We start from the raw sequence: 18114 nt of genomic DNA on the forward strand, positions 1-18114 counted from the left end.
CCTTTAGTAAGGCCTTTAACAATTATATGAATATCATTGAACTAAATTAATCCTTACCTTTCATCCCGGAAAAATTACTGTTCCCGAGGGATCGACATTAAAGCGACATTAAGTAATATACTCGATTAAAAAAAGTCTACTCTTCTAAGCCCGGCTCTTTGCTTCACCATCACACATCCACGTCTAAGGTAAGTAGAAGCTGAAACACTGTCTGACGTTTTTGGGTTGCATTCTCGGCTGTGCGCTGGTAAAAGTCACGTCGGATGCCTTTAAACGACTTGAATGAAATGCCGAAAGAAACTCATTAGTATATAGTGTATTCCTGAGGAAGGTGTATAATTTATTGTGTTTTAACCGAGCGAAGACGGGCCGTGCAGCTAATACTCGATAAGAAAAAAATAATATAATAAACAAATATTTATTAATTCGTAATTGAACACAAAACATCTGTAAAACACATTTTTTTTTAAATCGCATACTTTTTTTATTTACATATATTATACTTAAATTGAGCGGTGATAGTGTAATGGTTAAGATGCCCGCCTGTGGATCGATAGGTCCCAGGTTCGAATCCTACTCGTGCCACATGAGTTTGTATACCAATCTGACTCATGTATAGTAGTTTTCATCGGCCACCACTTGCTTCCGGTGAAGGAAAACATCGTGAGCATCGGTGTGCAGTTTCCACACCGGTTGATTATTAACTTGCGTGTGAAATGGAGAAGGCAATGACAAACCGCTCCATTAATAATGCCAAGAAAGTTGTTGTGTGTGTTTCATTCCACGTAATGACCACGACCCTCAGGCAGGAATACGACTATGAAGAAGATACTTAAATATTAGACAACATATAAAAATATAAATAATCATGAATGACATTTCATAGTAATGATAATTTTAAATGATACTTAAACTATAAATGTATCTATATACGGTATAAATGTATCTGTATCTATATGCACTGAGCAAGATGACGTTCGTTGAAAAGTGAACTTTATGGCGTCCCCTGTAAACATATTTTACATTGACAACACGAAAGCTAACACTCGCTAATTTGTTGTCAGTGTAAATTATGTCTTCATACGACGCTGTAAAGCTCATTTTTTAACGAACGTCATCATGCCGAGGGGTAGCGTTGCGGCGGAAGTGTGCTATGATTTTTTTGTTCTTCCGAATGAAAACTAACGCGTTTGAATTCGCCGCCAGGGGCGCTGTTGTAGGGAAAGGTCAAAAAAGTTTGGTCGCAATTGCGCAGGGTTTTTTTTTTTATTTTAATGCCCACGCCATGTAAAACGAATTCACTTTATCAGTAACGCCATCTGATGAACGTATAAAGTGATACAACGCTAGAAATTGTCGCCCCCATCAGATGGTAATCTACTGCTGGCTATACACGGCAAAACTTTGGCGGATTCGGCATACATTGCTGGTTTTCATTGCGGCAAACAAAAGCTCTCAACGCAAACTATGCAATGTTCATTCGCATCGGCGTCACGAGTTCAGCGATAATGCCGATGTCCAAAACTCTTTCACCAGTAAGGGGTTACATTATTCGCGAGTGACATATGGTACTTTTTATCCCGATATTCCCACGGGAGCGAAGTCACTGGACGCAGCTAGTAAAGGGATTTTTTTTTTTATAATTCGGGAGTACCTGGAGGGAACCTATTCGATCGAACATCACATAATTAAGGTAGATAGTATATTTACCGAATTATAATTTTCTACTACTAATAGTCTCTGAATTACGGACGGACAGACAGACATCTAGATTATAAGGGTTTCTTGTTTGGAACCCTTAAAGATCGATTCGAATTCGATCACCGACTGAGATGTCTTTGTCAGTCAGTCACACGGGCACATTCAATATTATTGTTTTTTTTTAATATTTCAACTTACATAAACTTAGGATTAATTACACCAGTCAATTTCGACGTTAACCGCAACGTAAAGCTCGCCATTTTATCTATTCGGCGACGGCGCGCAGATTAAAGTTAACGTCAAAGTTGACAGGTGCAACTGAAGCTTATTCTATGGAATATGGCGATTGGCGATGTGTCATCAGGTAGTAACTGCCACGTGCGCTAAAATGAGAAAAAAAAACTATATAAATTCACAGTAGGTACAATAAAATATTTTTTATATCCTAACCCTAATATTATAAATGCGAAAGTAAATTTTGTTTGTTTGTTACTTCTTCATATTCTATCTACTCAACCAATCTTCTTGAAATTTTGCATACATGTAGTTTCAAGTGTGGAGAAGGAAATAGGGTACCTTTCATCCCGGAAAAAATACTGTTCCCTTGGAAAATTTACGCGGGCGAAGCAGCGGGGAAAAAAATCTTAGCAAAGACTTTTTATGTCAGAAAAGTGGTCAACATTTTATGATTAAAAATGTGAAAATTAACTGTAGGAGATATTTTCTTTATAACTGCTTTAACAAGTAATTAAAGATTTATTCGTTTTCATACAAACTTACACTCCCTATTTCTCCCGTTTCGAGATAGAATTTTGGTATAAAAATATAGCCTATATTCTAATCCAGGCTACAATCTATCTATGTGCCAAATTTCATTCATATCTGTCCAGTAGATTTTGTGTGATGCGCGTACAAACATCTGTATGTTTGTACGCGCGTCACACACACAAACAGACAGACAAAAAATCTAAAAAATATTGTTTGGCTTCTATTGACCCTAAATAGTCCTCTCCTATTTCTTTTTGTAAATATCTCCAATGTACATAGTCCAGTTACAGTTTTATTATAAATATAAATATAGATGTACTATTAAAAGAAGTATTAACACCACACCTCACTTTACTTGCCACCAGCGATTGTCAGCCGATCCCCCTTCGGACTGATTCCAAGCAGTCTCTTAACAAACGCGGTCACCTTACCCTCACCCCCCAACTCCAAGGTGTACGAAGCTATTGGTGGCAACACTGGAGACGTTCCAATATAATTGTTTCTCTCCTTTGTTATGTGATTCAATTCGCCGTTGCCGCTTTTAATTAAAGTGTTTATCTCCCTCATCACTGATATCACTGGCAACACGTTTTTCCTATATTTAAATAGAAATTCTAACATTCTCATCAATAAATTGTCGTTTTCGGCCGCTTCGGATTTCTGTAGGAACGGCACGAAGCGCTTTTGACGCTTCTTGCTCTTGTTGTTTTCGTGTGTTTTTTTTACTTTTTCAGTTTTCATTCGTTCATTGTCAGTTGCTAGTTCAGTGTTCGGTGTGTTATTTCTAATGTTTTCCATTGATTTTTCTACATTATCTGTGATAGTGTGTTTGTTTTCGACTTTGTCTGAATTAGATAGATTAATGTCATGTTTTGATGTGACTAATTTATCAAAATTGTTTTCGTGGGAAATAGCAGTTGGTATATTTTCGTTGCCTTTTCCTTTAGTGCCTTTTATACTCTGTTCCAATGGTTTTTGTCCAATATTTGTTTTGTGATTCTCTTCGACTTTGTCTGGATCAGATAATTTGTCCAATGTTAATGTGAGTGATTTATTTAAATTGTTTTCGAGAGAAATAGCGATTGGTATATTTTGATTGCCTTCTCCGGCAGTTTCTTTTGTACTATGCTCAGTTTTAAATGCTGTATTATTGTTAACTTCATCTGTTTGATTACAATTAGTGTTATTTGTATCTCTATTAAGTTTATTTAATAGAATTCTTCCTTTGACATTATCTGTTATAGTTTTTGAAACGTGTAATCGTTTTTTTGTGTGTTTTGTCCCATAAACAACAGAAATTTCAGTATTCTCATCGTAAATGTCGAACTTTTGTGTGAAATCTTTATTTTGTTTTTCAATATTATCTTTCAAGTTATGAATGTGGATGAAAAACTCATATAATTTAGATCTAAAGTCTTTCTTGTTGTTTGTCTGTAAATAGAACCTGTAGAACCCTTCTGGTTGTCGTGTTTGTCCATCACCTGTGAAAGTGCATATATATACATATAACGTTCCACGAGAAATGTACTTTATGGAAGGAATTCGCTTCAGACTTACACTTCACTTGCTCATTTTTATCATAGACTAACGGCCCGTCCCGGCTTTGCTCGGGTAAAAACATAATAAATCATACACCTTTCATCCGGAATCACACTATCTCTTGGTGAAAACCGCTTGAGAATCCGTGCAGTAGTTTTTGAGTTTATCGCAAACAGACAGACAGACGCGGCAGAGGGCTTTAATTTATAAAATGTAAGGATAAGAATGCGCGTAATACGTCGTAAGAGACTCCATAAGGTACTATTACCCGTGGACCGTCACATATTGCGGTAAAAGCATGAATGAGAAAGTCTCGTGCCTCATCCGCACGTGACTGTACATCACAACCATACTTACCGATGTTCCACCATAACTATTGATAGATAACACTAGCAACACAAGTTCGTGCGCTTTGGCACCAGTGTACCTTGACCGTGTGTACCAGTGCCGCCCCCCCCCCCCCCCCCCAACCTCTTCCCCCCGATTCAGTAGTGCGACTCTTATATAGTCTTATAAAAAGCATCAAAAAATATTTGACTAGTACTAATCTAAGCGCCAGATAGACTCGCGCCTCGAACATATATGAACACCAAGATACGCGTATCATATCGCGTGTTTGTTTGTTATATATTTTTAGTACATACTTTAAAAAAATACATTAAAATGAATATGCACAACGGCGGACTTATCCCAGGAAGGGATCTCTCCCAGTCAATAGAATATCTGTACATCATGAAATAATTATATAGATGCGTGTTTGTGTATTATAAGCATGTTTTCTTAAGTTCAATTTCAAATAAATTCATTGCATGCATCACTGTGCTAATCATATATTTCCTATATACAATTAATAGTTTCCGGTGCTGAACACAATTCTTAGTGAAGTGCTTTATGTTCGAAAGAACCGTCTCTTACTGTCGGCTAACCCCCATCCCCATATGTGTGTTCCGTCCGTTGGCGCAATATCCGTGCTTGTAGTTCTTCCAATTGCCGCAAGATGTCGCCACAAATGCTTTGGGTCTTAACACTGACTCGCTGTAGAATTGGTATGAACGCCAGTGGCTGCAGAAAACTGTTGGCAGTGTTAGTTAGGGGATGCTGTTAAATGGCTGATAATGGGAGGGTGTTTAGGCTACGTTCGCACGAACGTTTTTTTAACGCTGGACGTTTTGGACATAAATCATATTCGAAAGAAGTTTTATATAGACATAATTTCTAGACTAATTGTTACCCGCAGCAATGCCCGCGGCAAAATGTATCGGGTACGTTTGTCATAGAAACTTTTACAATTTCTGGTTTCTGGGATAGAAATATGAAAAAAATATTATAGCCTATTTCTGAATTTTGAGTGAACTTTGGGTGTTTAACCCATACAAAATTTCATGCCTTGTAAGTTTTCAAGATTTAGCCGTGATAGCGTGACTAACAGACTGATAGACATTCGCATTTTTATTATATTATATATATATATTTATTATATTATATAGACCGCGTTTTGCGCATATTCTTGTTTACCTATTTAATTTATGTATAATAAATTTTGTATAAATAAATATATTAGGACAATTCACATAGATTGAGCTAGCCCCCAAAGTAAGTTCGAGACTTGTGTTATGGGATACTAACATCCAAGACCTGGGCCAATCGGAAAAAATCATTTTCCATCATGACCCGACCGGGGATCGAACCCGGGACCTCAATGTTCAGAGACGAGCACTTTAGCACTGCGCCACCGAGGTCGTCATACATCTATGCATACCTATAATGATCCACACTAATATTATAAATGTCTTTCTAACGGTCTATATGTCTGCCTGTTCCACTTTCACAGCTAAACCACTGGACCGATTTGGTATTCATATAGTTAAAGAAAAAATCTACCCACAAATTACTATAATGGGGTATAAAAGTTTGTATGAAAACCATATCTGTACCGCTTTCGCAGAGATTTACACGCGGGCGAAGCCGCAGGCAAAAGCTAGTGTGCAGAAGATTCCTACTGTATATTAGTACATATTAGTAATGGTATTAATATAGTATGAATGTCAAACTCACATTTTTTCGTGATGATCGGCTGGTGGAGAACAACTTCCAATTCGCATCCCGGCTGGGGGCTGATGCCGCCGTTGGGGTAGAAGTCTGCGTGACCCATGTTTCTATTGAAACCTGTATATAGCAATTAACGACCGAATACTCAAAAGCTTCTCGGATTTGTGCTTAGCTGAAATTCGTATTTGTTGAGAGTCCTGTCTCAAATGATTGGAATACTCACTACGTTACTAAGTTATTATTTCGGCTGATCAGCAAAGAATTATCATTAGGGCATCACCGAACTATTTTCACTGCAGACAAATAGAGGAAATTGTGTTTTCTCCATTTTTTTTCCAAATTATTGTAATAATTAGTTATACGCAAAATATCATACAATTTCCTTGTATATAACTTTGTTGTTGCAAATAATTATGTGAATATTATTTAATAGTTATTTTATTACATTTAATTAGAATTAATTTTTTTAAAAATCATGTTAGATACATATAAAAGTATATTTTAAATAGATTTTAATTTTTTTGTTACTAATTTAACAACAAAAAATCATTTGAGTAGAATTGAGTGACGATAATCTGTTAAAACAGATTAATCATTTGAGAAGCTTTTGAGTATTCGGCCGTAAAGTTGGTTAGGAAGTCCATTGTTAAAAAATTATAAAAACAAATACAACCATTATAAAAAACTAAAGATTTTGTAACAACTTTTATTAAAAAGTAATTACCATAAACGTAATATTTAATGTAACTTTTAAACAAAGTTTGCTTTTGTTGCGTACCACGTTGTGACGTCACTTCTATGTGTCATTTAGTACGGAGCGTTTGGACGAGTCAAAAAATGTGAGATTTTATTTTTGTCATAACTTTGAAACTATTGTCATTATCACAGTATTTTTTACACTGGAGTTTGTTATTAATATAAATACCTTCGAATAATCACCAAAACAAAAAAAATCGACTAGCCGATTATAGGATTCGGGAAATATAGCTTTATGGATAAATATACTAGGAAAGGCATTTACCGAATATCCCAGCGTCAGTGTGTATGACGTCCACAAGATCCGCATCGGAGGGGTCGAGCCGCTGGTCCAAAGGTAACTTGTCGAACAACGGAAACGCTGGGTCCAAGCCGGTGATTCTTGACACGCGCCCTGGAATCGTTAATTTATTGCACAAATTAAAATGTATATATATATATATTCAGTTAGCTTTTGCACGCGCGTGAATTTGAAACAAGATTTTGAACACGATTTTCATACAGATTTTCATATCACTTTAAAATAATTAATCTGTACTGTGGTAATGTCAATTTTATGAATGGATTGATTTTGGAAATGATTCCTTCTTCAAGAAAATTGACGGATCGTAATGACCACGCGGCCGCAGCGGTCAAAACTCTCATAGAGTCAATGCCATGAGGCATTCACTGCAAGTCATTTTGAGATCTCTCGAGCGTTATCCGGTTTCTTCTTTAGCTGTCGGCACCCATTCCTGCCTTTTCGACTCCACTTCGCGCGATCGCCGGCATCCCTTGTTGTCAGACCAATATCATATTTCATAACATCCCTGTTTGCGATCGAAAGTCACAAAAAGGGTATGAAAATAAATCTCACCAGATTTCAATGCGCTCCCGGCCACACCGGCCGCCTGCGCGCCTAGACTGTGTCCGATCAGATGCGTATTATTCAAATTCAGGCCTCTGAAATTAAACAAACATATTAGAGCCATGTCCCATTGCTCAGTCGCGCTCCGTTGTTACGACGTAATTCCCTCACCTGGACACCAAGTAATCAATGAACCTCGCAACGAACTGTCCGATATACCATGTGTTCTCCGCCGCGGTGATGTACCACGGACCCGCTTCCAGCGTACGCGCGTCCACCATAATCATGTTTGTGTCGCCGCGTAGCATGTAGGCTGGAAAGAGTAACAGACATACACACTAGCATATATTACTATACACATTAGTAGGATTTGTATATTAAAAAAAAAACAGTAAATAATTAATAGTGAATACGGTGGAACTTTAGGTCTGGCTGTGATGTACAGCTACGCGGGATGTGAGGCTCGTGACATACTCTTATATCCTACACTATGGCATTCACATAAGAAATTTAAAAAATAATGAACACACCTTCTCTGACCATGAGGCCGCTGCCCTCGTCCGGCTGCTCCAGGAAAGCTCCGAAGTAGATGACGGTGGGCACGTGAAAGTCTACGTTCGATGCAAACAGTTTCTCATCGTCGTCGATGGCCAGCGGCTGGTATACGGTAGGGTTGTGTCTGTTGATGTTCGAGATCGTTTTATTTATTTACCAGCTACGCCCCGGGGCTTCGCTCCCGTAGGAATTTCGGGATAAAAAGCTTTAGTCCAGGTTATTTTCTATACGTGTACCAAATTTCATAACATCCCGTCCAGTAGATAAGGCGTGAAGAGGTAACAAACTTACTTTCGCATTTATAATATTAGTTGGGAGTAGCGACTAATCTCAGGTTAGCTCGGGTAAGAACATTATCCAAATCCTAAGTTACTAACTAATATTATAAATGCGAAAGTAAGTTTGTTTGTTTGTTACCTCTTCACGCTCTATCTACTCAACCAATCTTCTTGAAATTTTGCATACATGTAGTTTGAAGTATGGAGAAGGACATAGTGTACCCATTCATCCCGGAAAATTAACGCGTACGAAGCCGCGGGCAAAAGCTAGTAGATTATACACCGCATGAAAATCCGTGAATTTTTATTTGATAGTAAATTTCTATGCGGTGTTTCTTAGATATGTTTGATCAAAATCGATTCAGCCTTTCAGAAGTTGTAGCGAAATCAATATTCAAAGTCGGGGGTTTTTTTTTTATCATTTGTCTCATAAATAAACTTGTTGTATTATTATTAATTCGTCAATACTTTTCTCAAATCCGTTTAGAATTTGGTGACTAAGCTTTTGTGGGGCCAAAGCCAACACAAAGTGGCTATATTTATATTAAAATTGAAAAGCTAAAAATTTCCAGACTATTCGGCAGGTGTTTAACACAACATCTTTCTGGAGAATTATTATTATCATCCAAATTCCGGCTCCACATTGTCGTCGAACAGTTCGCCAAACTCTGGCGGTTTCGGTATACATTGCTGGTTTTTCATTGCGGTAAATAAAAGCGGTCATACTAACTACGCATTCGCGTCCGCATGTGTCTCGAGTTCGGCGAGAATGTGCAGCTGGCAAACACACTAATTGACGTGTAGCCACGCCATCTAGCGATTGTAGTCGTGTAACAAACCTGGTGAACAGCTGGAAGCCAATGTCCACGTTCTCCTTGACGTATGGGCACTTTATCTTGTTCACCGGCGCTATTTGCAGCAATCCTTGCTCGAACAACACACCTGGCGGGCCTGCAAATTTATTTGTTCATTAGCTTTCGCCCGCGTTAATTTTCAACAATGAAAGGTATCCTATGTCCTTCTCTATACTTCAAACTTCTTCATAGTCGTATTCCTCATGGCTGAGGGTCGTGGTCATTACGTGGAATGAAACAAACACAACAACATTCTTGGCATTAATTATGGAGTGGTTTGCCATTGCCTTCTCCATTTCACATGCAAGTTAATAATAATCAACCAGTGTGCAGGTTTCCTCACGATGTTTCCCTTCACCGGAAGCAAGTGGTGGTCTATGAAAACTACTATACTTGAGTCAGATTGGTATACAAACTCATGTGGCACGAGTAGGATTCGAACCTGGCATCTTTCGATCCACAGGCGGTCTTAACCATACACCACCACCGCTTCAAACTTCAAACTACATGTATGCAAAATTTCAAGAAGATTGGTTGAGTAGATTGAGCGTGAAGAGGCAACAAACTTACTTTCACATTTATAATATTAGTTAGGATTGTTATTAAAATAAAACGGTACGTATGTGTCCTATTACAGCATTTAGTTAATAGAAAGAACAAAAAATCTTATAACAAATCAGATTATGACATTTAACAAGAAACTATTACTATTTATTGTATTTGACCGAGCGAAGCGAGCGAGATCTACCCATCAACATGGGGCAAAAATACATTTTTTGTATTAATGTATTTTTTGTTACGCGATAACTTTCGTTTCGAACAATTGGTATTGATTTTGATGAAATTTAAAAGGTATATTACTGTATACAGTTAATAGAATTTTAAATTCGTGGGGCAACAAAATCGGTTAAGTTGTTTTTGAAATATTCACAATTTTGTTAAAAAAATATTGTATTCGCGAGGTCTTAAGTTCGCTGCGAACATCTAGTTCACAAAAAAATATTGTCTAGACTTCCTTCTATTAACATTTATTATTTATTAGCCGTGGGTCCCGACTTCGCTCGCGTAAAACATAATAAATTATACAACTAAACCTTCCTCAAGAATCACACTATCTATTGGTGAAAACCGCATGAAAATCCGTGTAGTAGTTTTTAGCAGTGGACTTGGTTTTATAATAAGGATTGTCTGGAAGTATATGGATGGGGTCAAATATACCTACATTACAAAATTTATCGGCCCCCTCAACAATGGGCCGTTGCGCGTTGTCGCAATGACAGACACCAGAAAGACAACCACAAAATTTAATCGTATCATCTATCACGTGGGATCGTAAATGTGGTTGGTACGTGCTACATGCATCATGTCCCGCTTGTGACCTAACATGAAAACTGTCAAGTGCGATTCGGGTTCACGCACCGAGCGAACCGCGTTTTTGTTATGTACATACTTATATGTTTACAACTAGCTTTTGCTCGCGACTTCGTTTATAATGTGCGTCCGCTCATAAATTTATTTTTGTCAATGTCTCTGGTTTTATTCAAGCAATGTAGGTATCGCGACGGTACCTATTTTTAGTATAGATAGGTACCTAGTTTCTCATAAAATATTTTTATGTAAGTTAATTGTGTTTCACATCGACATATAGTATAACCTGTAAAGATAGACGTAAGTTGTGAATAAATAAATAAATAATCAGCACTCGGATCACAATCATAACCTGTTTTGATATACCTTTTGACTATGTACATTATGTACTTTTATATATTATTAGAAAAAAACAATAATGGTAAGCCCTTCTGTCACGTTAGGGGCCAACACTGTTCAAATGAGTTTCTTTCGGCATTTCTTCTCAGCAGCGGTCGTTCCGAAATGCCAATAGTTTGGAGCTTGTGAGAAATAACTATAAATATAAAAATTGACGGGAAAAAGTGCCTGTGAAGGTCTAATTTCTGAATAAATGATTTGAATTTAGACCACCCGTTATGCAATTGTAAAAACCACATTAAACCAATGTTTTTATGTTTAGTGCGAACTAATTTAATACAATATTGTTATGAAATTTGATACAAGCGTAGAATATAAACTGGAACACTTTTTATCCCGAAATTCCCAAAAATCAAAATCAAAATCAAATCATTTATTCAGAAATTAGGCCTTCACAGGCACTTTTTCACGTCATAATCTAAATTAAATGATGTTTACCAAAGCTACAAACTACTAGCATTTCGGAACGACCACTGCTGAGAAGAAATGCCGAAAGAAACTCATTCAAACAGTGTTGGTCCCTATTATGCCAGAAGGGCTTACCATTTTTTAAATATAAATTTATGTATAATATTTTTTTTTTCCCTTCGCTCCCACGGGAGCGAAGCCCCGGGGCGCAATCTTCGAGTAGCTACTTTCCCTGCCGACTACGAGTGAGAAATTTTAATATTCCAGCCGGTTTAGTGTTCGTAACGACATACTTTGTATTTTTGATTGCACAAGTGACGTAACTAGAAATTTTACGCTTTGATGCCTGTATTAAATTAGCATTTTTATGCATTCTATGACTACATACTGTCTGTATGTACAAGTCTTTTAATACCTAATTGAGTCGGAGACTTGGGCTCAGAAATAATATTCATAATTATCCTAATACATATTATAGAACGAGGTCCTCTGCCGCGTCTGTTTGTCTGTCTGTTCGCGATAATCTCAAAAACGGATTTTCATACGGTCATCATTAGGAGGTTTAGGTATTACTAAATGATCTAAGACATAATGTTATAATTACTAACAAAATTAGTCCTTGTTACTTATAAATAAAAAAACACTTCAAATATTCAGGAAAATATTAGAAGGATACTTTAAGGCGCTGTGTTCCCGCCACCTCACATTTTTATTAATTTCTTTTATTTAAAAGCGAAAATTAAAAAAAAAATTAATAAAATTATCCACACATAAATAATTTTAGTAGAAATGTATTACAATTTTCTATAATACAATGTGGTCACAGTTGAATAAACAGATTTTGATGGCCGAAGTTTACGGATTCAAAATTCAAATTCAAATCATTTATTCAGAAATTAGACCTTCACAGGCACTTTTTCACGTCAATTTTTATATTAAATAGTTATTTTTCACAAGCTCCAAACTACTGGCGTTTCTACGATTTAGACAACTGTGGGAACATTGAATTGTAATACTTTCTACTAAAATCCTTTATCCAGTGTGGCATTGTGTGTTAAAATAATTTATAATTTTGCGTTAAGAATTTAAAACTCTTGCGTGACTGACTGACAGACAACGCACAGCCGAAACTACTGGGCGTAGAATGCTGAAATTTGGTGTGTAGGTTCCTAGGACAGTGCAGGGGAGCACTAAGAAGGGATTTCCTGAAATTCACACGGGTAACGGATTTTTACTCACATTAGTTGTGGGCAAAAGCTAAAAAAATGTTATAGTGGCGCTTGTGTGCCGGAACAAAGCGCTTTAACACTTTCGCGGACGCACTACTGCTATAGCAGTCGTAACAATTAAACTTCTTTTGTGTCTCGACGAACGTCCACGAAAGTGAGACGCCCTGTATCTGGACTATAAAGACCAACGTATCAATGAACATCTCGGCATGCGTCCTACCCACTAGACCATTACCGCTTCATTTCTTTGATGCACATTCTCTATACAGTTTTCAGCTGTTGCAATTTTCTGTTACACCGTGATGGTCAATTAGTGCAATGTTATGTAACCTTTTGGAATGCAGTAACGTAGCATAGTGTGGAGTTGATTAGACGAGGTGTTTTCACTAGAGGTAGACCTAAGTACAGTCAACAGCACATCAAGTTACGCTGGATGAACCACTATGGCGCGGTAATAGCGGCGAGTTTGCAATGAATTTGGGTAGGTTGATGTGTAGACGTACGTACTAAAGTCGTCTGCAAGGGTAACTCGCTCACGTCTGTTTCAATTTGGAACCAGTGGTGGCCCAGTGGTTAAGACCGTCCGCCTGTGATCGAAAGGTCCCAGGTTCAAATCCTAATCGCGCCACATGAGTTTGTATACCAATCTGACTCATGTATAATAGTTTTCATCGACCACCACTTGCATCCGGTGAAGGGAAACATCGTGAGGAAACCTGCACACCGGTCGACAGTTTAGTTCACTAATGTGTATGCGATAACTGGCCGCTAAATGTCGGTATGTAGTCTCAACAAGTCATGACAGATGCCTTTAGGCGACTTGAATAAAATCTGACACCAGTGCAATAGCCAAATAAATTTCAACCTCCAAACAGCACTGCTTGCATTGTCGTGTTCCGGTTTGAAGGGTGAGAGAGCCGGTGTGATTACAGGGTGCTGTGGCAAAATATCATAATATAGTAAAACAAATTAATAGTTTAAAAACACTAGAAAAACAAACTTTTATAAGTGCACGTGAAAGCCAAAAACAGATCTTGAAACTTAATCGTGGTCAAAGTTCATTACAACAACTTTCTAACAAGTCCAAACACCGCTATGACACGATGTTCCATCATGAAGTTCCAGTTAATATCTTCCGGCTCCATCATCAGATCAGTTCGACAGTACCATATTATTGTATTGTCATCAGAACTACATACAGCTGCCAATTTTCATGACGCTACGATCCTTGGAAGACGGTTAAATTAGTTACCTTAGATTCCATTAAATAGTGTCATACGTCGACCTAATCAAAACGTGTTAAAAATCGGCAAAGCGCGCGTTATACCTTGCCTGACTATAATCTCTGATTGCGTCTGGGGTTAAGCACACTCGCGAATCATAAGTGGCGGTTAAGTTAAGGAAATATATAAATATATAACGAACAGGTCTGTCTGGCTGGACATTGCGTCAGAACCAGTATTTGCTGGGAAAAATGGAAAGTGCGGATGTTATGATCTGTGGTCTCAGATGGGTTTACGTCGACCCAAAAAGATGGCCGCAAACCTGGTCAAATACAGGCTTAAATGAATTTCTGTCTATGGTTTTTCATCAGCTCACTTCTATATAATCTACGGACATAGGACGGACCTTTCATCCCGGAAAATTAACGCGGGCGAAGCCGCGGGCATAAGCTAGTCTGTTAAGAAAAATATTTTTTATAAATCTTCTTTAAGAAATAAAACAAATTATTTAAAAAATATCATGTGGACCCTAGTATGCTACGAGTAATCGCCTTTTCCAATTTTTCCTAACCGATTATTTTTATGCAAACCTGGGCTTCGAGACGTCACAGACACAAGTTATAGAAAAGTGGGAGAAAAATGGAATGATATCATTTCTTCAATGGCATTTCGTTATTTTTTACTGTAGATATTTTATAACAGATGTATAAATAACTCGTGTGTATGTAATGTAACTATCATATCATATTTGGGTGCGTGAATATGGGTGTGGGTCCCGGATATGTTCAACACAAATACGGTCAGCAGAAAAAGGTTTCAGTGCCAATATACGCGGGCGAAGCCGCGTGCAATACCTAGTATTAAAAGTAACTAGCTACGCCACGGGCCCTGGGAATTTCGGGATAAAAACTTCGCTCTCGCGGCAATTTCGGGATATAAAGTGTATGATGATATGTGTTATTCCAGGTTATATTCTACCCGTGTACCAAATTTCATAACAATCAGTCCCGTAGATATTGCGTGAAAAAGTAACAAACATACACACATGCATTCACAAAATTTCGCATTTATAAGAGAATTTTAAAGTTAATAAATGTATCCGTTTCTCTTTGTGCCGTTATAGCAATGCTATTTTGCCTACTGTACTTTTTTATCCCTTACTCGTTTCGTACGACTTCCGATTTGGCCTATTTCAACCCTATTCTAGTGTTAAAAGACGAATCACAAGTTATCATCTGCTCGAAGTGCCTTAGACTTTTGATTGATGATCAGTTAGTGAGTGAGTGAGTGAGTGAGTGAGTGAGAAAATCAAGAAACTTTAACAAGTTACGATTCTTAAACTACTAGTTCAAATTGAATTGAAGTGTTTACACAATACCTGCTTAGTCACTGAAAATGCAGGCGTCCTGATTTATCCACAACGAAGTTATTGGGGATCGAAATTGGCCTGAAGTGCTTCGAGAAAAGAATGGGTACGCCCGTGCCGCTGCTTTTGCTCGACTTGTTCAGATCTTTTTCGTTTTAAACCAACTCAAACGATTGAGATCAGATTTATTCGAACCATGTTTTCATTGAAAAAAAAAATACAAAACAATATGGCTTGTATAATAGACCATGTGAATATCAATTCACTAATTAATTTTAAGAATTTTGTTCTTGTCGGTGGAGCATTTTCCATCTAATTCTGTCCTCAGAGCCCCCGATTTCACCTCCCTATACGACACGAGCTCTGCCTTCTCATTTATTTCATCTAGCGATGCCCTTCTTGGCTTTCCTTTTCCACTTCTTGCTTCGATTTTTCCTTCAATCAGATATTTCGTAATGTTGTCGTGTCGTATAAGGTGGCCAAACATCTTTCCCCCTTCTTGTATCTATTGCTTTCAATAACGTAGTTTTGTATCATGTAAAGATATCTCATATTTTATTAAAATGCCTTTATTTAGTTTCTTGCTTGCTCTAGAATAGGACCACTACAAATCCTCCCGTGGACGTCGTACGAGGCGACTAAGGGACACATTCCTTGAGAGATAGGCAACAATTTCGTTCCCCAAAGCGGGTTGACAACAGACAAACAGGCGGTTGTAGAAGCATAGCCGTATCTTATAGTTTCACGGTTGATTTGTTATGGCTTCCGGGCGTCACATCACCGAATGTAGACGGGAACACGCGAGGGTGACATTCAGTTTCACTTGTCCCGTCTGTTATTAAATCTTCTAAGTTTTCACCCGCTTTTCTTACACAGTTGTAATTTTCTACGTCGCTCCAGTTTCCCAGTTCGCTTCAGTTCCACGGCAATTCGTTATTATGATAAAGCCCGATGGTGCACCCCAGGATCGGCTCCCGACTAGGCAACTCCTAAACGGTTTATTAACTCCTTCTAATTATCGTGTCGACGCGGCGAATCATAATTGTGAAGATATATACCGATATATAGTATCTCTACGTTAATGGACGGACATGAATTTTTTTTGTTACGCGTTGAATGCGCAAATATCTCTCTGACGACAATAAAAGTAAAAAAAATATTATTTTTTTTTGTAAAAAAAAAACCTTAGTTTCTTGCACATTTCCTTTGTATTAAGAACAGTTGTTACAGTTTTATTTTATGTATAAAAAATATTTTAATTGTTTTATTATTTTATTTATTTTATAATCTTAATATATTAATGCTACCATTACAGTTAGAAACTATTGCGATCAGGCAGCTTAAATATTATACGTCCTGTGACATATCTATACTATTATTATAAATAGTTAACCGTTTGTGACTTCGTATATTTGAGGCGGATAATCTCCGAAACTACCGAACCGATTTCAAAAATTCTTTCGCCATTACAAAGGTACATTATCCAAGATTGCTATAGGCTATATTATATCGCAAAATTCCCACGGGAGCGAAGCCCCGGGCAACGTCTAGTAATTAAATGAATACATACGTATCATAGAGAAAAAACAGGCCAATGGCACGGCGCTCTGCATTTTCTTCTATTTTCCTGGAGTTTTCCGCAATGTTTTCCCAATGATTTTCCGTCCGTATGCGCACGCGCGTCTCGCTAACTGAGTTCGCTATTCCTAATCTATGGAGGGGCATGAGTTTGAGTGGTTACTGCAATCCTTACGCCGACTGCCCCAATAATACTTGTTGGTACAGTATTTTGCGGTCAAGTGGTTACCGCGTGATCGCAAAGTCCCAGGTTCGAATATAAACTATTTTTTTTTAATTTACCAATCAGGCAAACAGCCAGATTGGTATATTAATAAAAAACAGTCGATCGCAGCCAGCTGCATGCCAGCCCACCTGATGGTAAGGGGTCACCACGGCCTATCAACGCCTGCAACACAAGTGGTGTCGCACGAGGTATCCTCATTAGTGTATATGCCTAAGAAGTTACTTCTAACCGTCTATTATCTGAGCGGTTTCCCGGTTTCTTCCTCAGCCGTTAAGCGTCGGAGCCCAGGGTCCGCTTACCTATTTCGCGCGGTCGTCGGCGTCCCTAGTTGTCAGACCATTGTCACGCATATCATCCTTGACGACATCAAGCCAGCACTTCTTGGGTTTGCCTTCTGTTAGAGCCGGGCGGGAGCGGCATTGCCAGACATTTTTAGTTCGCAATTCATTAAAATAAATTAATGAAAATGTTATAATGGCGCCAGTAAGCAGGGAGCGCCCTCTGTTTTTCTTTTAAATTGACGCAGTGGCGTAACTACCGGAGGGCTATACGGGGCGGTGCCCCGGGGCCTCAAGCATGCTGAGGGGACTCTTTATTTCTGATATATAAATTGTCTTAAAAAGTGTATTTTTTTTTTAATGGGGGGAGGGGGGACTAGTCAAAATTCCTCCCGCTACTTATTTAAAAATAACTATATTTACATTTTGATTTTTATTGTTAATATTTACGACGGGGTACTACGTCATATACAGATGAAACGATTTTAAATAGTTGCGGCTCTATTAAACAATGTATATTATTTGTTTATGTAGCTATTTATTTCAGTGAATGAATGAATGAATGATTTATAAATGTATATATATTTATCATTATATTTATTGTATTTGCCGGTTGCTGCGCCCACCCCCTGCTAATATGTTCCTCTTCTCGACCCAAAGGTTCGCTGGAAGAGATTGCTGAGCAATAAGTC

At 37.9% G+C, this 18114-nt stretch overlaps 2 protein-coding genes across 9 annotated transcripts in view; one reads left to right on the top strand and one right to left on the bottom strand.

Moving 5' to 3' along the window:
- Adar (Adenosine deaminase acting on RNA) overlaps positions 1-18114 on the top strand; it is a 57927-nt gene that overhangs the window by 31397 nt on the left and 8416 nt on the right. The window lies entirely within an intron of this gene.
- LOC128682510 (pancreatic lipase-related protein 2-like) lies at positions 403-17067 on the bottom strand. Of its 3 annotated transcripts, none has more exons than XM_053767240.1 (9): positions 16911-17067; positions 9333-9444; positions 8191-8339; positions 7832-7973; positions 7670-7755; positions 7079-7207; positions 6064-6174; positions 2820-3950; positions 403-2084 (listed from the first exon to the last, which is right to left on the bottom strand). In XM_053767240.1, exons 1-8 carry the CDS (start codon positions 16951-16953, stop codon positions 2821-2823), a joined length of 1902 nt encoding a protein of 633 aa, XP_053623215.1. In that variant the 5' UTR covers positions 16954-17067; the 3' UTR covers positions 403-2084; position 2820. The 3 variants fall into 3 exon arrangements, with proteins under 3 accessions (XP_053623215.1, XP_053623216.1, XP_053623218.1); XM_053767241.1 differs by lacking the exon at positions 2820-3950 and adding an exon at positions 4924-5080; XM_053767243.1 differs by lacking the exon at positions 2820-3950.

This window comes from Plodia interpunctella, chromosome 30 (genome assembly GCF_027563975.2).
Source record: "Plodia interpunctella isolate USDA-ARS_2022_Savannah chromosome 30, ilPloInte3.2, whole genome shotgun sequence".
NCBI classification, from domain to species: domain Eukaryota; kingdom Metazoa; phylum Arthropoda; class Insecta; order Lepidoptera; family Pyralidae; genus Plodia; species Plodia interpunctella.

What these genes read in the sequence shown, in the direction of transcription:
- LOC128682510 (XM_053767240.1), bottom strand. Translation starts at nt 16,953, where the DNA reads ATGCAGAGCGCCGTGCCATTGGCCTGTTTTTTCTCTATGATAC. An exon ending in GGCTTCCAGCTGTTCACCAG is followed by an intron (nt 8,340 to 9,332) that starts GTTTGTTACACG and finishes GAACATCAACAG; the next exon opens with ACACAACCCTACCGTATACC. An exon ending in ATTGATTACTTGGTGTCCAG is followed by an intron (nt 7,756 to 7,831) that starts GTGAGGGAATTA and finishes GTTTAATTTCAG; the next exon opens with AGGCCTGAATTTGAATAATA.